The 20,589-nt window shown below is 35.7% G+C and overlaps 1 protein-coding gene across 1 annotated transcript in view; it reads right to left on the reverse strand.

Annotated features, from left to right (window-relative positions):
• Mitf (transcription factor Mitf) overlaps positions 1-20,589 on the reverse strand; it is a 372,014-nt gene that overhangs the window by 27,200 nt on the left and 324,225 nt on the right. The window contains exons 5-9 of the mRNA XM_089649089.1: positions 17,012-17,155; positions 15,453-15,645; positions 13,599-13,755; positions 12,178-12,262; positions 10,790-10,915 (exon numbers count right to left, since the gene is read on the reverse strand). Coding sequence (XP_089505215.1) covers positions 10,790-10,915; positions 12,178-12,262; positions 13,599-13,755; positions 15,453-15,645; positions 17,012-17,155 — 705 coding nt within the window. The remainder of the gene's footprint in view (positions 1-10,789; positions 10,916-12,177; positions 12,263-13,598; positions 13,756-15,452; positions 15,646-17,011; positions 17,156-20,589) is intronic.

Below are 20,589 nucleotides of genomic sequence, written 5' to 3' on the forward strand. Positions count from 1 at the left end.
TTCAAATGTATTGACTTAATATTTAATATACGTAATAAGTGTGCAAGGAGATTTTGAGAAATAAAGGAAGTGAGAAATTAACTTTATATCTCCTAATGGAGAATTGTGATAAAAATTATTCATCTAAATGTTACAGATTTAAAATTTAATGTGTTTTTGTTGCTGAAGGTAAATGCTTAATTTTTTTCTGAATGTTTAGTCGAATTACACATTTTTTGTCGAAATCATAAAAATATATATTTTCAATTCATAAACGTTTCCACTTCTTTAGTAAATCCTTTTTTGGTTTGCGAAGGATTACCACGCACAAATTTCATCATGAAAAAGATTTACGCAAAAAAATTACTTTGCGAACTCCATATATTATACTTTTGCATCAAATATGCACTCACTCATTCAAGGCTTCGGCCAATAGTGTTATACGAAAGAACTCACACAATCACAGACCAAGTTTTACTCCCCACACGATGCAATCTCTGAGAACAGGAATTGCGTAGAAAATTAGTGCGAGAAGCAACTACATTAAATGGAGCATGGGGTCTAGTATTGTATTTATTGGGTACGTACTAGGTCAGGGCTGCCTGACCAGATCTGAATAGCCAGGTACTTTCCTCTTCCCCATATCCTTCCCATCCCCACTACCTTCAGCCGCAGAACATAACCCAATTGTGGACGCCATAGCCTCACTGGCTCCAGATGGCTGGGAGTTGAGACTCTTGTGCGGCATTCAAATATCAACTGAAAACAATACAAATAACTCCTCGATTAATATTTTTTTATGTGAATACATCACAAGAGTCCCGAGTGCTCCCAACCGCCTGGAGCCAGTGAGACTATGGCATCCCAAATAATTGGGGTATGTTTTTATATACATATATGTGACACCTCACAAGAGCATCCCTGCCTGTGCAGTGTACCGACAGGGGAACTATGTCACCACCCGGTTGGGCGGCGTTGTGAGGCGGATTAAGGTAGGGGCTGTAGGAAGGGATTTATTAATGCGGGCCTTGAAGAGGCTCGGATTATAGGAGGGAGGAAAAACAGATGCCGGTAGCTCAAAATTGCTCGTTGATAAGCTAAAAGTATTGGAGAGAGGAAGGAGATGTGGAAGAGAAAGGTGGGGAAGTACCTGGTCACCAAACACGGCTAAAGCCATTTCAATCAAATTTTCAGTTCTGGATGATGGTATTACACCAGGGCAATACTGAGAGTACCCTCCAATCTGGAACGTATCGCAAATATACCTTATATTATTTTTAAAGATAAATTGTGAAATAATACAATGCCATATCTGCTTTGTTTCTATTATCTATGGGTAAAACCATCTAGGTGCCTACCTAACACAAAAATTTAAATTTGTAACGGAATAAGGAAGATAGGCCATTAATCGTTGTTAGTTTGTGTGTAGTGTCGCCAACATCATATAACCTTACAATGCCCTGCATCTACACTCCTACATAGTCACCAAACGTACAACCCGTGCAGTATGGTCTAAGCTCGATGGCAGTTGGCAAACTTCCATGCCATATCCGCTTTGTTTCTATTATCTATGGGTAAAACCATCTAGGTACCTACCTAACACATAAGTTAAAATGTGTACCGGAACAGGGAAGATAGGCCATTAATTGTTTTTAGTTTGTGTGTAGTGTCGCCAACATCATATAACCTAACAATGCCCTGCATCTACACTCCTACATAGTCACCAAACGTACAACCCGTGCAGTATAGTCTAAGCTCGATGACAGTTGGCACGCTTCCATGCCATATCCGCTTTGTTTCTATTATCTATGGGTAAAAGTTTGTTGGTACCTATAAAAAAGCTAAAATTAACAATAAGTATTAAAAATGTTTTTTTTCGAGATGGATGAAATTTTTCACTCTTACCTTTCGAAAAACTCAACGAAAAAGTTTCATAAAGGATTTGACTTGAAGACGAAACATTACTTTATCATAATGTACCAAATTCACAGCGCGTAAATATCTACATATTTGATATTATTATTTGTGCCATCTGGCGTCAAAAATATTAATAATTACACATTATTCCAATGGAAGTTTCCTACTTACCATAGGTCGAAAGTATGCTTTATGTACACGAAACACCTCTCTGTGAAAAGCATTGTTTGAGACCACGACGGGAAATTATATATAACGCATACATTGAGGACTGTCTTCAAACTATCGTCTGTACAGAATAAAAATATGTCTTCAAAGTATGCTCTAGATGTATGTATCGATATATATATTAAACGGTACATCATAGACGTATATAGCTGTGAGGGGGTAGTTTTTAAGGGTTGATTAAACAAAATGGCATTAAAAAAAAAGTGTATATAATGTGGCTCAAAGTATGCTTTATACAAATATATATATATATATATATATATATATATATATATATATATATATCCCGCTACATTTGTTGCGTCCGACCCCTAAAAACTCCATAGCATTGCAGCGTCCACCGACTTACAGCGTCCGATATACGGACGCTGCAATGTTTTGACCTCAAAATTGGCCAGAACGATGCTTACCCCATGTAGAATCGTATGGCAAAAATTTTTGTGGAAGCAAAAAATGTCTCAGAATGTCTGGAAACGAATATTGAACGTTTGACATTTTGCCGACAGGTTCGCTACACGATGTATATATCGAGCAGTGTATGTTTTTATTCATTTCTACGATCTTGCCGCGTCCACGAAGTAATATAATTTTCGATACATAACGACGATCATGCTGCGTCTACGCATTACATCGTTAGTATTGCGTCCTCAAGACCGATTACGAGTAGATATTATTTTATATACATAACGACGGTCGTGCTGCGTCCACGCATTACGTCGATAGTACTGCGTCCCCGTAGCCGCTCATGAGAATATACTATTTTTAACTCATAATGACAATCATGATGCTTCCATGCATCACGTCGATAGTATTGCGTCCCAGTGAACGATCACGAGTAGATATTATTTTGAATATACAACGACGGTCATGCTGCATCCACGCATTACTTTGATAGTATTGCGTCCCCCTGGCCGATCACGCTGAAATATTATTATGAATACATAACGACGGTCTTGCTGCGTCTACGCATTACGTCGATAGTACTGCGTCCTCGTGGCCATTCGGAGTACATTGTTAAATATTATTTGAGCGTTTGGTTGAGTAAATCATCAGATTTGGCAACATTTGGTTAATTTACAACGATGCCGCTTGATACTCAGAACTAAGAATCGTCTTGCGTGGTTTTTAATGCATAACGACGATTTTGCTGCGTCCACGCATTACTTCGATAGTACTGCGTCCCCATGGCCATTCACGAGTACATTTTGATAAATTATTTGAGCGTTTGGTTGAGTTAATCATCAGATTTGGCAACGTTGGGTTAATTTACAACGATGCCGCTTGACACTAAGAACTAAGAAGCATCCTGCGTAGTTTTTAATGCATAACGACGATCGTGATGCGTTTACGCATTGCGTTGGTAGTATTGCGTCCGTTGTTGTTTTTTTTAAAAGAAAAAGCGTTTTTTTTGGGAGCGAAACCCGGTCGGCACAAAGTATAAAAAATAAAAGTGGTGTTTACAAAGTTATTGTTTTATTTTAAATTAAATATTGTTGTCAATTAAACAAACAATTTATAAGTTCCCGAATATTATCTGAATATAAAATAAATCTTATAGAATAAAAAAAAGTGGGTGTGTCAAGCCTACGCAAGACAGAAGTGAAACTTCTAGTATTCCTCTCTCTCTATTTTCATTTCATCAAAAATTAAATGAATTAATTAAATGAACTACAACTATAAATGTAAATGTAAACGCAACACAAAACGCGAACACAACTTATCACAGCGGGAGCACGCTGCTAACTGATTCACTGGCCGTGGTGGGCGTGGCCGCGCAAGTGCGCTACCGGCCGACCTGCTAAACCGAACTCGTATCTCGCTCGTAACTCAAAGCAAAACGTTCGTGAGCGGCTCCCCCACCTCAACAAGCGCATATGGTGAGAGAGGGACAGTGAACGGTGAGCGGTGGTGGGGGTACCCGCATTTTCGTGTCGATCCTGACTCGGTTTTACTCCGTCCCCGAAAATCCATTACGCGCCTAAAGAAGTTTCACTTCAATAAAAACCTCAAGATATGAATTGAAATCTAGCAAGAATATCGTAAGACAAATTGTGAGAATTATTATGAATATATTCATAGAATTATAAATATATATTTTATCACACCTTCATAAATGCAATGAAAACTTTAACTTAAATGAAATCAACAAAAAATCAAAATATAGAAGAATACGTATGTGAAACATACAGCGAATGCCCTAAAATCTAGAACAATATAATAAATCTACTAACAATCTTGCACTTAAACATAAGGAGTATAATTTGAAACATGGACGAACTTCTGGTATACCTATGTATTTAACATTATGTCCACAACCAGATTTTTTAATACTATCCGAGGCACACTCGCATGCAATACATAAAAATATACCAAGTATTCCAAACTACAAACAATATGTCACAAATTATCACAAAAATAAAAGTAGTGGAATTGTAGTCTATGCTAAAGAAAAATTTACTGATATCAATGTTAACGAAATACCAATATGTAACGCAAACTGTTTGTCAATTAATGAATCTAAATAATTAGCCAATTAATATAATCGCATGTATCGAATACATAGCTCGTTATACCCTTATAGTCCAGTAGGTACCCAAGCGATTCCTTCAGAAACTTGATCAGGGTGCTTAGGCTGTGAACATCTTGGAATAATTATCGATATTAACATCAAATGGAAAAGTCAAATAAACTCCACAGTAGACAGAATGAGAAAACTCATCTTTATGTTTTTTAGACTTAGAAATACTGTATCATGAAAAATACTTAAAGGTATTTATTTTGCACTTGCACATTCTACACTACTACAATATGAAATCGTGGTTTGCGGGGGGGGGGGGGGGGGGGTGCGTATAAATCATACCTACGTCCACTTGTGACAATTCAAAAAATATTAATATAAATCATATTTAAAAAAGCCATATAACTATCCAACAATAAATGTTTTCCAAGGTTTCCCGGTTCCCCTTCTCACAAAAATTATGACAAAAATACTCGTACATTAAGAACTTCAATTACATAAAGATTTATTTGATAAAAATAATATTCCATAATTAATTTTAAGCTAAATAATTATTTATATTGGAGGACTAACCGTACCACTAGTTCGAACTACAACAGCAAAACATCATTATTTATTTAACGGTATAAAATTATTCAATAAATTACTCCTGGATATATCTGAGGAAAATTATGACAGTTACAAAAAAAAACAATTTAAAATTCTCTAATACCACCTAATAAATTTTCTTATTGTTTTAAATTATTTATTTATTTATTTTATTTCAGGGAAATCAACAGTTTACAATGTGGTTCATTTATACACGTGTAATTTACCTAACTGAGAAACCAATTGCAGATTTCCGCAATATTCTATTCTATTATGTATGTAAAAATTTAAAAACTATACTTACAAGAACTAAAAAATATTAAATTTATCGAAGAAAGCAAACACTTAGTGGCTTGACATTATACAAAATGAAACAAATACTTTGTTTTAAACCACTTTATTTTTATTTATATTTCGTCGACCGGTTTGGATTGAACCCAAATATTGTATAAAATAAATATAAAGTGGTTTCAAACATAGTATTGTTTCATTTTGTAAAAAATATAACGTTATTCAAGAGGGAGATTATTATAACATGAGATTATTTTAACTGGAGATTATTATAACAGGAGATTATTAAAACAGAAGATTATTATAACGTAATACTACATAATATATGTCATTACATAATATAATAACATTTTATGCAGTTTGGTACACGTTTAATACATTTTTAATATAGTTTTTATATTTATTTTGGTAACATCGAAGATAGAATCAGAGAGAATGTTATTATACATATGTTGAACATATTCTTCTAAGACAAGCGTTTTTATTTTACTAGATTACATGAGCGTGTGTGCCTTGTAGGTACTTTCAAATCAATTCTGCTTAATAAACTCCACATATTATGTTTCTGCTTATCATTCCTTGGTATTATTTATAACTAACCTGTTTTTATTACTTTTATTGTATTTTCTTGTAAGGCTATTAATAGTTTTTGTAATAATATTTGCAATATAAATATGTAAAAATATATTGTTGACCTCTCCTAAGCACAAGCATCTTACTTATCAGAAAAGTGATTTAAATATTATTTAATATTATGTTGTAAATATTGTAACACTAAAGATGTTAAGAAATAAAAATAAAAAAAATATTTTTATTTTGAACTTAATGGTATTAATAAGTTTAACTCATTAATTAAAATGTTGCAATTTGAGGTTGAACTAATTAAGTTAAATATAAAAACAGATATTATTATATTGAATACGTAACGACAGAAGTTCTGCGTCGATGGTATTGTATCCTCGTGACCAATCACGAGTAGATATTATTTTGTATACATAACGACGGCCGTGCTGCGTCCACGCATTTCGTCGATAGTATTGCGTCCCCATGGCCGTTGGCGAATTTGTACATTTTTATGTATTGTTTGAGTCCTTGGTGAAGCAAAACCCCAGATTTGGCAACATTCAGTTAATTTACAACGTTGCCACTTAGCACTCAGAACTAAAAAGCGCCTTGCGCGGGTGGACATTTTTGTAAGATGGTTTACAGTGGACGGTAAATTGATATCCCGACCTAAAAATGTCCGACCGCCCTCTGCAATGGAGCGAACTGGCGCGTTATGAAATGATACATTTTTACTAAGGATATCGTTGTAAAAAAAATTGTCGCACGCCTGCGCCCAGTAGGTACGTTTGTATACAAGGTGCAACAAGATATTCATTAAAACTTCTCACTATCAATAGACAGTTTGTTGTCAGGTCTGGTGTGTTTCTGGATGTCAAAAAAATAAAACATTAATATATATACATATATTTTTTATATACCGCACAAGAGTCTCAACCGCTCCCGTCTGGAACAGCGAGACTGTGGCATCCCCAATCTGAGTACTAGGGTGAAGGTATTGGGGAGGGGAAGAAGATGAGGAAGAGAAATGTAGAAAAGTACCTGGCTATTTATATCTGGTCACCAAACACGGCAAAAGCTTGGAAATAACGTTTCCATTCGGAATGGTGGTCACACACCAGGGCAATACTGAGAGTATATTTCACTCTGGAACGTGCTGCAAACACACTTTATATTATGTTTAATGTATTAATTGTGAAATAACACAAACAAATAAAAATTTATTTGCGCACGCCGGGTTTGACCGTCAGATTACGGGCTTCGGATTGCGAGTCGAGAGTCTTATCTCTCAACCACAGATGCTGTAATTAATTAATTAATTCACTATGAACGTGAAAACTTCACTAGAAAAGTAAGAAATATTTTGTGTTGTTTATTTATTTGTTAATTTATTTAGTACACCTAATAGACGTTTACATTCTAGTTTAATAGTTGAGTATCGCAGTTATTATAAATTCTTCAAAATTAAAACAATAGAGAAAACAAAATAGAATGAAAAAAAAAAATGTTACAACAAAAGCGTATAATAAAATAAGATACATTGGTAAAAATGATAAGAAGTCTCACATAAGTAGATATTCAAAATAAAGAAAAGATTGCAAAAATTATAGATGTCTATTTGTCTCGATATATAAAAGAATTAAAATAAACAATATTTATATTGATTATTTTTAAGGTGAAATATATCTCCCATATCAGAATAAGTCATGTAATCCTAAGGGGTTTAATAATATAAGGGGCATAACAACGGCCTAAATTTACCTTTTGAAACTCTCAAAACAAATCCAAGAGTCTTAAGGGCCGTATATACGGAAGACTTAAAAATTAAATCGACCTTCAAAACGCCATGTAACAAACAAATAATATACACTCGGACGCAATAATATATTATTCTGTATGGACGTGAAACCTTTATTAGAATAGTCAGCAATATACGGCAGACGTAACAATTAAATTAGAGTGAACGGACGTGAAACCTATATTAAAAGGAACCTTCAATATACAAAAAATATACACCCGGACGTGAGTATGTACGTGACGCTAGAAATGTATGAGAGTGTAATAAACATCAAAACCTGCATTATTATGAATATTAAAAAAATATGATATTAGCGATTATCGTGAGTAAAACATAGTGCAATATTCACAAAAACAATCTAAAAAAAAGAACTAGAAGTGCTGGACGCCCAAAGACGGATTTACGCACGGACGCAATAAATGTTGTGGGACCTATATATATATATATATATATATATATAAAATAAATAAAATAAAATAAATAAATACACAGTAACAGAGCATGCCTTTTAAATGCAGCTTGATTGATGCTAAATGTCCATATTTGAATTGATTCTCTTCAATAGCAAGATTTCTCTGCTACTCTCCACCAATATGACCATTGGCAAGTTCGTCCTGCAGGCTGGGACAGTCTATGTTGTCGGTGACGGAGATAACCATCAGGAGCATAGAAATGAATGGAATCCATGATAGACAAGTTTACAAACCATCCACGAATCAATCTGAAGAAATGTGTACCAATCCGCACATCCCTCCTGACCAGTAGATGGTTCATTCTGAGCATACCCAAAAGAAAGTCGGTGGGATAGAGCCACGGGTAGTAGCCAAACTCCCTCATATCTCTCCAACATGAGGCAATATTTTACCTGGTGTGAACTCCAAATTACCGAGCTACTTTCATGTTTACATCTTACTAACCACATATATACACATTTACCATATTATTTAATTAATACCATTCCTCAAAATATTAATATGGAAAATAATAAAACTTCTTACTGCGGTTTAAAGCCAATAAATCCACCTAGATTTCAATGTTTATCTCATAGTTTTAGGTTACATAAATTTGGCACGAGCGATCTCTCAAAACGTTTTTGCAAACTTGGCGTAATATGCCAAAAATCACTGGAGTGGCTAAGGATCACATATAAAGAAGGATGATGGTATGAAATAAATACAAACACAAGAAATGCGATGTGGGCATATTTAGTGATCAAAAAGTCAGACCATTATTTGCTTAACCACTCGGAACATTAGAACGTCAAAAGACGTAAATATGATAATAGCGGTCAAGACATTAGTACGTCTTTTCACGTAAACGCGCGAGATTTTACAAAAATCGATTTATTTCCATCACTAGTATACGGATTGCCATGATTTAAAAAACAGAGTATCGATAATGAATAACGCTACGCGTCTGCATTTAAGAATATCTATGGAATTTCGAGGTGCATTATCTAAGTCGATTGGACTTGTCATCTTGTTCGTTCATAATTTATTGCGTTTTTAAATAATTTATTAAAAATATTTTAGTTTGGACGGTTAATATTTTGAGGTGACTAATAGTTTTTAATTATATTTCTTCAATATATAAAGTGTTATTTCTTTATGACACTCAGAAAATAGTTCATTTTTCACAGCTTTGAAATAATGGTCAGCGATTTTTACATATTTTTGACGTTTTCAGAAAATGTATATTTAGAAACGCAAATATTTACGTATAACAAAACAATACGATAGTGAATTTCATAATCTTTCCAAAACATTTTTTAGAATGAGGCTACGTTTCCCAAAACGTGAGTTATGAAGCTTTTAACAAAACTCGTGAATAACACAAAAATTTTCGCGTTTTGACAGTTCGCAAAGGAACACAAAGTAAATAAAAGTCCTTTTCTGAGAGGTTAAATTTCAAATACAGAAATTCGTTTATTCATCATTATGATATTTTCATTTCGGTCAAATGCAGTGGTGATATCCTGTGCCAGGAAATGCAAAATAGGCAGAGAAGTCAGTGGCGACATCTTTGTTTCCATTCAAATCTACAAGGAAGGCATTTCTAGTGTGTACAGTAGAACCCCGTTAATTCGAACCCCGATAATTCGAAAAAACGCGTAATTCGAAATTTTCGCCAAAAATATTTCCAATTTAAAATTTATTTTTGTCCGCGCACGAAAATTGGTTCGTGTAATTCGAAAAAAATTGATTTTTGCGAAAATAAATCATAATATTTCGTAAATCTGAATCTAAAAGTCAGCCGTGGCGGTGAAACGCCGAAAAATGTATTTTTGCGTGGTTATCGTCCTAATTAGTATTATTATTTTGTAAATCTGAATCGATTTACACTGGAATGTAGAACTTTTTCGAATTTATTTCGAATATCCGAGTTTGAAGTGCAGAGAAAATACGTTTTACGCGGATATATGTCGTAGTTTTACGAGTTTACACCAAATATCTAAATTTAAAGGGTCGGCCGCGACGAAACTCGGCTGCGAACTTTCGATTTATGCGCAAATGTATCGTATATTTACGAATTTATTTCGAATATTTGAATTTAAATGGCCCGCTGCGACGGAAATCGGCCGCGAAAACTCGATTTACGCGTAAATAAATCGTATTTTTACGAATTTATTTCGAATATCCGAATTTTAAAGGGCCCGCTGCTACGGAAATCGGACGCGAAAATAAAGAAATAATTGGTATTAATACGAATTTACAACTAAAATACCACCCGGATTTGAAGAGGCGGCCGAGAAAATCGATTTTCGGCGTTTTTTTTTTTTTCATTAAATTTCGAATAACGTGGGAATTCGTTAATTCGAAATTTGATTTTTGATGTCCCGTGGATTTCGATTAACGAGGTTCTACTGTATTTCAATTCAGTGAGATAGATTGCTTGTTGATACTAACATTAGAGTATGGCGGGTGTGGGTGAGGGCTGTGGGGGGTGGCAGCTGTGTTGGCGGCCTCCTGTGAGGGCTGCCACACAAAGTCACTAACTGGTAAGCCGTGCAGGCGGGCTTGGCGCTCTAATTCCTGTAATCATAAAACATAATCTATATTTTAGTAAGGTGATGCACCGTGTTAGTGTAGACAAAAAAAATATTTTTTATTAATTTCATGAATTGCAGGCATAAATAATAAAATGTTATCCTATGATTTTCTAAAGTACTTAATTTGCCACATGCCCTTTTCAGATATAATCATATCTGAAAAGGGGTTGGTAACAGGGGCCGTGCTTCCCATATTGGTTTTTGACTCCCCAAAATTATAAGACAACTATAATAATAAATTATATGCATCAAAACAACTGGTCTTATTCTTAATTTTTTTGAAATGTACTGCGAAACAGCAGAGCTGCGAGCTGCGGTGGCGAGTGACGAGCAGTGACATCTATTGTCGATAATATAAGCTTTTATTCACAAGAACATACGATTCGCTGGGTCAATTTAAAGAATGTCCCCGGCTTTGATATCTTCTGTCCCTATGCACGCCATAGAATAAACGAGATGGCAGTATGTCTTTCGTCTAGAGTAAAAATTAGGTACTGACAAAAGCTTGGGGAAGCCTAGGTCATGGCTGTGAGGGAGACAGCAAGATGAATATTATATGTTTTAAAGAGATGGTGACATAAACATATGTCGGTTTTTCATTTTCCACGCTTGTCGTTTGTGGAACAATGGTTGTTTTAATGGATAGTTCGGGAAAGGCTTGGAATAATAATTTTCACATTTAGTTTGATGGCACATTAAGAAATAGATAATTTCAATGATTATTACACTTCACTAGTAAGCAATTTATCACAAAGATAATTAAAAGGCAATTTTTCAGAGACAAGTTATGTTACTTGAATAAATATAACTTTTTTCTAAATGTTTATGTCTCATTTTGATCCTTTTACAAGTTTGTTTAAATACAAATGTGCAAAAAATGCATATTAATATGGGCGGCGAAATTAAGGATACGCTTGCTAGCAAGAGGTTATAGTACTTTTTGATGCCTAATTCAAATTACCAAAATCTGAAATAGGCACTTCAAGTAATACATAACACACAAAGTTAACCCTTCCAAATGCCGCTGTATCGACTGTGGATCGGACCGTATCAATAGATGGTACAGGAGTGAATCGGCATTAATATGTGATTGTATCAATTGTCGGGTAAGGTTATACAGAGTTTCTCTTTTATGAAATTAAACAGCTGACAGTTAATAATATAAAGATCCAAGCTAAACCCAATTGATTGTTGAAATTTGACAATTGAAAATATGGATGTTAAAAGTTAATAAACATAATTTACCTGTATTCTAAGTAACAGTTTACGATTGTGAACTTCTATTTGTCTTCTTCTATGTTCGCTTTGTTTTAGTTTATTTACTTCCTCCCTGAAAATAAAAAAAGAAAGAAATTAATTGCGTATTCATAAAAAAAAAAAATTAATGACATTGTGAACAGGTTGTATAGAGAGGTCTTGAACGTGAACAATAGCGAGCCCAGTACTTGGATGACAAAACATAGCAATAATACTTTGAAAAAGATGTCTTCTATTCCTTAATTGAATGGTTTGAAGAATTTAATATAGTCCATGCTGATTTTAAGGTTGCTCTATCAGGGTTTGTAGAACTAGCTATAGCTCTTGGGAAACAACATTCCCAGTTTCTTGATGAACAAACATACTAATAAAATATACTATTATTAACGTAAGGTAATATGAGGCATTTAATATATTTCATGCTGCTTGGGTTGATCTTTTAGAGCTGGTAGAATGAGCTGTAGCCAGAGGGCAACGGCAGGCCCAGTTTCTTGACAAATAAACTAATAACATGTAGGTAAAAGTCAGCCGAAGCATTTGATTTAGTCCATGATGCTTTCAGTGTTAGACGTTTAGGGCTGATAAAATGAGCTGTAGCCCTTGGGCAACAGAGTGCCCCGTTTCATGATAAATAAACTAATAAAATGTAGTTAAATGTCACCTGAGGCATTTAATAGAGTCCATGCTGCTTTTAGAATTTGTATAACGAGATGAGCACTTGTGCAACGCTGCTCCCAGTGTCTTGAAGAACAAACATACTAATATTATGTAGTTAAATGTCACCTGAGTCATTTAATAGAGTCCATGCTACTTTTAGAATTTGTATAACGAGATGAGCACTTGGGCAACGCTGCTCCCAGTGTCTTGATGAACAAACATACCAATATTACGTAGTTAAATGTCACCTGAGTCATTTAATAGAGTCCATACTACTTTTAGAATTTGTATAACGAGATGAGCACTTGGGCAACGCTGCTCCCAGTGTCTTGATGAACAAACATACCAATATTACGTAGTTAAATGTCACCTGAGTCATTTAATAGAGTCCATGCTACTTTTAGAATTTGTATAACGAGATGAGCACTTGGGCAACGCTGCTCCCAGTGTCTTGATGAACAAACATACTAATATTATGTAGGTAAATGTCACCTGAGGCATTTAATAGAGTCCTTGCTGCTTTTAGGATTTGTATAACGAGATGAGCGCTTGGGCAACACTGCTCCCAGTGTCTTGATGAACAAACATACACATATTATGTAGTTAAATGTCAACTGAGGTATTTAATAGAGTCCATGCTGCTTTTAGGATTCCTATGATCTTTTAGAACTGGTAGAATGAGCTGTAGCCAGAGAGCAACGGATGGCCCAGTTTCTTGATGAATAAACTAATAACATGTAGGTAAAGGTCACCTGAGGCATTTTATATAGTCCACGCTGCTCTTAAGGATGGTGCCCTTGTTCGGCCGGACGTCCCGGATGACCTCATAGAAGGGGTCGTTGGTTTTAGGCAGCAGCGTACCCAGCTCCTTGATGCGGTCATTGATATTGAAACGTCGCCTCCGTTCAACTGAAACAGAAGAAAACCCGTATGAACAAGTTGCCAATGGTATGAAAGATATATACATACAAGGAGACAAATATCATCAATGCTCGCCTTTACAACGCAATCTATCCCACCACGTGGCACGTTTTGACACGATATGTGTTTGAGTGAAACTTCACGGATCATATATGCTACATCCGCATACGGATATAGCAGCCGATAAGGTTAACGATAAAAATATAACCTCTACGCCGTAGCCGATACGCATAATAAAAAGATTATTTCTCTGAGCTATTCTGGAGAAACCACTTATGATAGATTTAATAGATTATAAACTTTTTATAAATATATAAAAACATTATCTGGTAAGATGATACCATTTACAAATACATAATTTTCCAAAAAAAAAGGTAAGTTATTACGAAAATACAATAACCTTTGATTTTTCACGGGTCTGCAATAGTATATTTGTACAGCCTACAAATCATCAAAATTATTTAATTAAGATCTGTACAAACGAACAGAGCAAAAAAGGTTTGAAGCTATGATATCGAGATTTGGCTCACTAAAATAATGCAACGTATTGCCAATAGATGTCTCTATTCTCATTTTGATTTATCAATAAACCCATAGGTACATGTTTTACCATCTGAAACTATTTCTATTTTTTACTGTACAAGAGTTTGGCATCTTTCTGTATTATTTTATTGAAATCGATTTAGAAAATAAAAGTGATTGACGATTATAAAAGTGCCCAATATTAAAAGCCACGTAGTAAGAGCTCAAAGATGGTTTGAAAGGGAGATTGGTAAATACGAATGTTAGAGGGAGTGCGCTAATATTCAAATGTGATATTAATTAAGGCGATGCACTACGTCGTGTAATATTTTAAATTGAACCGCTATCAATAACAACCCTTACGTAGATGGCGATAAGGTTTAAATTCCCGCTTAACACTATCCGCCTGTTTTGATTTATGCAAGGAAAAAACATGGCCAAAAAGTGCCTTTTATTTTATTTTGTCGATGTTCAGGCATAAATGTTTAATTTTTTTTCGATCATTTTATAAATAACTGAATTTGCTACATTATACAGTAAAATCATAACCGAAAATGGGTTCGTAAGTAGGAGATTTTAAACTTTAAAGCAGTTTTTATACACCGTGTACATTATTTTTTTCTGGGCTTATAAAAAGACTTATCTAAAAAGTACTCGATTATTTCAAAGGCCAAAATGTATTCTACTCGCAGTATTTAATTAAAGTATCTGAAACATTTCTAGGCGACCAAATTTTCAAACCAAAAACACATGATTTCGCATTACTACGTATGGAATCGCCTTAAGCGAAAATGGTGAAAAAATTTGATAAAACACGACTCGTTTGAAATAGAGCATAAATCTCTCGACAAATGCTTTAGTGTCATTTAAAGATACACTGTGAATTTGTTCATGCCTATAACATATTAAATAACAGAACAACATGTGTTTTTGATAATTTTAGGAACTTACTTTGTGATTTTTTTCTATCGAGGGAATTTCATATAATTAACGTTTCGGCATAACAAATGTATAAATATTATCTTCAAAAATAACAAACATATTTTTTTGATCTTAAAAAACTTAAGGAGTTAACGAGAAACTTGTTATAAATCGGTATAAATTGGGTATGTGGGGGCTTAACACAAATATTAGTATTATGATTATGATGATGGGGTACTCACTCATATTGTGATTGTCTTTCTTTTGCCTGTCCTTAGCCAGAGCGTGCACCTGCTCCTCGGGAGGCAGGGATTCCTGCTTGACGCGGGCCTCCATGTCGGGGGAGTCCCCCTCTCCGGAGGAGGGCATCCCGCAGCCCATGCCGCCCCCGCCCCCACTCTCCAGGGACAGGATGTCATCCAGGAAGTCATCAGTCTGGAAAACAAATAAGTCTTATTAACGAAGCTGGCCATTTAAACGCATCTCATCTCATAACAAGTTTTAACAAAATGAATTAATCAAACACAGTATTACGTTTTTGTGAAACGTAATAATATCCTATATCCTATCTTGTGCAACCGCTGACTGATCTTACGTGCGTAGGGACATTATTCGGTGAAAATCGTGAAATTTTTGGGAAAAGCAGTTGTGACGAATCAAATTTCGTCACAAATAAATTTGATTTATAAACTGAGAGCGTCCCGCAGTGGACGCCCAAAGACAAGTGTTGACAGACGGGGGTTTTAAAGAAAGAAGGAAAAGTGCGGGGTAGGGCGACAGGTCCTACGAGCTCAGGAACGAGGACAGTCAAGATCAAGGCGGGAGAGAGAGGAGACCGAGACAGGAGTGGTGGTGAAGCACGCGTTCCCCGTCCAGCGATGTGATGCTGGGCGGTGGATGAAGAAGTTAGAGTTGAGTTAGAGAAAGTGATTTTCAAGATATGTTATCCTCCGCCCAGCGACGTAATGCTGGGCGTGAGGCAAAGAGAGTGCGGTGACCAGACGCAGTCGGGAGGCGAAGAAAGTGCGGTGATCAGACACGGCCGTGAGGCGAAGAAAGCGCGGAGACAGGACGCGGCCGGAAGGCGAAGAAAGCGCGGCGACCAGACGCGGCCGGGAGGCCTGAGTTGCAGAACTGCAGAAGCTGCCACCTAGGACTTCGGCCTTACTAAGTCCAATGAACAGAACCAAATCAGTGACAACAGTGTAGTAACTGTGAACAATGACAATGTAAATAGTGGAGAAGTAATCCGAACCATATGACAACTAATTAAGTTATATATATGTAAGTAGCTCTAAGTATAATTTAGATTTAGTATTAACACTTGACAAACCTAATTATAATAGAGACTCATAATTAATAGATGTTATTAATTAAATTCACCTCCCTAGTCCCCACCCAAGCAACCCGAATTGGTGAGAAGGCAGAGTATACGGCTGAAGAGGTAAGTATAAAACAACAATATATTTAAGTATTATTCTGAGCTAACTGTGGACAATATGTTAACGAGATTGTTACACAGTGTTACTTTTCAACAAAATAGGTGGTATCATAATTTTGGGGCCCTTTTTGTTATAAAGTCGTTTTTCTATGTACCTAGTTATTGCCTGAAATTGCCTGAAAAATACGAAAATTCATATTCATAAATTGGCATAGTAATGACGAAATTCAGAATCAGGTTAGGCCAGATTACAACAAAGGGGAGTGGTTGGGGTAGGTTTAATTACATTAGATGACAACAAAGGAGATTGGTTGGGTTGAGTTATTTTATTTTACAAATATAAGTAGGTTGTTTGGTTACCTCCGAGTTGCTGGTGGTGACGCTGTTCATCTCGGGAGTGAGCACCCCGGAGCCTAGGTAGTCAGGGCTGTGCGGGGGCGCCAGGGGCATGTCAGGGGCCGACATTATGTGGCCCCCATTCACGCTGAGGCGGTTTGTGCATTCCTTCAAGGACAAATTCACAATTAAAAGAGGTTTGTGGATTGTTTTTAGCATTGGACACAGCATTGGTTATCTTCCAGAGATCAAAAAAGCCGTTTTACTTTAAACTACGGTGTATCCCAAGAAAGTGTCTAGGGACCTGTGTTATTTCTTATTCACTGAAGTACCTATATGCATTAACACAGTTTATGGGTTCTTTTACGGCATTGGTTATGGTAGGTTTTTAGAGTTCCGTGTTACACTTGTGCGAAAAACCAATAATTTCAGGCTAAATAAAAAGCCTTTGTCCATTTATTTTTATCTTCTTCTATTTCCTTTACACTTGGCATCCCACAAGGTATCGTCTTGGGACCTACATTATTTTGAATTCACATAATTTTTTAAAAGAATACTATACATTTCTTCACATGAAGCGGTTACTTTGTGATGTGACATTATAATTTAAAATTAAACAGTAACTTTGTAAACATCACTTATGGGTAAATACTTAATGCCGACCGGGTTTCGCTACAACCGTAGCCTCATCAGGGCAGTATAATACTAAAAATCTAAATATTAAATTAACATGTGTAGATATCACGGTAGGTGGACAGTCTGAGCTACAGTGGAAGAGGTAGGGATAAGTGGGAGATTGGGAGGCGAGTGTTCTTTGTCAATAGGGAACAATCTGAGTATAGGGCTTTTATTTAGGTTTATTTGGTTGTTGATGACTTTGCTATTGACGTTTATGGCTTTCCTTAACTCTAACGCTTCTAAGTTATCCAACCTAAGACCTATTCCGTTTTTATGTAATAGGCTGACGCCAGTATTTTTGTCGAACGTATGGTTGGTTGCTATGAGGTGATTTGCAAATTCGGAGAATCCATTACTGTTTAAGCATCTTAGGTGTTCTTTGACTCGCGTTTTGATATTACGCGCTGTTTTGCCTATGTAAAACGCGGGACAGTCACTACATTGCAGTGAGTAAATACCTGAGTGATTTAAAAAAAAAAAATAAGATAGGTTTATCTAAAAAGACGCTGTCTGGGTTGCATTTAGTTCGGGTTGAATCTTGCGATCATACATAAAGATAGTTGCCAATAAAAATGTGCGGTGAAAAAATGAACACAATGTTAGTGGTTCTTATTCGAAGTATGATACAGTTAAAAGTGACCGAGGGGAATAGGGTCCCATTAGCTCAGTCGGTAGAGCACTGTCCCGGAAAGACAAGGGTCCTGGGTTCGAGTCCCAGATGTGACCGTTTCCTTTTCTGATTTTTCTGTTTCAGATTTTCGTTTAGAAATCACTAATATTGTCTTCAATATTTAAATATTACAATTTGAGGTTTTACTCAATAAAGTTATTCCGAAAAATAAATATTCATTCTAGACTTGCAGAAAAGTCAACAGATGTCGCACATTAAAAATAAAAAAATAAAAATAAGATAGGTTTATCTAAAAAGACGCTGTCTGGGTTGCATTTAGTTCGGGTTGAATCTTGCGATCATACATAAAGATAGTTGCCAATAAAAATGTGCGGTGAAAAAAAATGAAGACAATGTTAGTGGTTCTTATTCGAAGTATGATACAGTTAAAAGTGACCGAGGGGAATAGGGTCCCATTAGCTCAGTCGGTAGAGCACTGTCCCGGAAAGACAAGGGTCCTGGGTTCGAGTCCCAGATGTGACCGTTTCCTTTTCTGATTTTTCTGTTTCAGATTTTCGTTTAGAAATCACTAATATTGTCTTCAATATTTAAATATTACAATTTGAGGTTTTACTCAATAAAGTTATTCCGAAAAATAAATAATAAATAAAGATTCGAAATTTTAAAATTGGAAATTCATATGTCATATGGCATATATTCTGGTCTAGTAATGTGTAATTTCTATCACCTAAGAAATTCTAAAAAAAAGTACTATAGGATTCATATGTCTTTTACTGATTTATAAATGTGGAAATTCTAACTATACAATTTTAAATGTTCTCCAAAATTCCCTGGAAAGAATCTCAGACTTGTGATGTCCCGAAAGAAACCATTCATCTGTTCTAATTACTAATGTTATCCAAATTGACCCTGGTAATAAATTACATCTTTGCGATTCTTTCAAGGATAAAGAAACCATCCCGTCACTTCGAATGCAATCAACAATGTTCTCAAAATTTGTTTTGACAGTATCGCCATTCCATTGTAAGAATATTATGTACTAAATACACAATTTGGCTGTACTGAAACGGTAATCTTTCCAAGTTGGACAGACAAAGGTTCATTTTGTTTGTAATTTATGTATATTAAATAAAATTTAAAAAAATATATAATTAGAAACTCGAGTTGACAGGCGTATTTTTTATTCTTCTACATTAAGTCGTTTAACTGCGACAAATTGAATTCAGAAGCGCTTGAATTTGTCTGGAAAGCGATTAAAGAAATGCGTTACAGCTTTAGTGTTAGGGTTTGTAGGCTGTAGGCCTTGCATGGACTGGGTTTGAAGGGATTCCAGGGGCGGACCCCGCGAGGCACTGCGGCCGGTTGCCTGTTATCACGCGGCGGCTCTTTTAATTAAGCTTCAATTAACCGGCCGATGGGGTCGCTCATGCGACAGGGGGCGGCGGCCCTGATTAAACCATCTTCCAAAAGGAAATCGTCATCTCGGAAAAGCGTTCCTCTTTATATTTTTATGGCTTTGAGGTTAAGGACAATTTACGACTTCATTTTTGTAGATGTATTCTCCCCCGTGCTTTTATTGCCCGCGTCTTTCCCGGTGGAGGGATTTAATGATCTTTTAATGATCTTTAACATGATCTTTAACATCGGTTAAATCACTCAGGTATTTACTCACTGCAATGTAGTGACTGTCCCGCGTTTTACATAGGCAAAACAGCGCGTAATATCAAAACGCGAGTCAAAGAACACCTAAGATGCTTAAACAGTAATGGATTCTCCGAATTTGCAAATCACCTCATAGCAACCAACCATACGTTCGACAAAAATACTGGCGTCAGCCTATTACATAAAAACGGAATAGGTCTTAGGTTGGATAACTTAGAAGCGTTAGAGTTAAGGAAAGCCATAAACGTCAATAGCAAAGTCATCAACAACCAAATAAACCTAAATAAAAGCCCTATACTCAGATTGTTCCCTATTGACAAAGAACACTCGCCTCCCAATCTCCCACTTATCCCTACCTCTTCCACTGTAGCTCAGACTGTCCACCTACCGTGATATCTACACATGTTAATTTAATATTTAGATTTTTAGTATTATACTGCCCTGATGAGGCTACGGTTGTAGCGAAACCCGGTCGGCATTAAGTATTTACCCATAAGTGATGTTTACAAAGTTACTGTTTAATTTTAAATTAGAATACTATACAACTTGGGAGGCGGATTTTGGTACCGCAGACCCGGTAACCATTTATTGGATATACATCACCCCAAGTGGTTCGACACGTTTGGTGATT

Source organism: Hesperophylax consimilis, chromosome 29 (genome assembly GCF_061612785.1).
Source record: "Hesperophylax consimilis isolate HC1 chromosome 29, BYU_Hcon_1.0, whole genome shotgun sequence".
In the NCBI taxonomy this organism is placed as follows: Eukaryota; Metazoa; Arthropoda; class Insecta; order Trichoptera; family Limnephilidae; genus Hesperophylax; species Hesperophylax consimilis.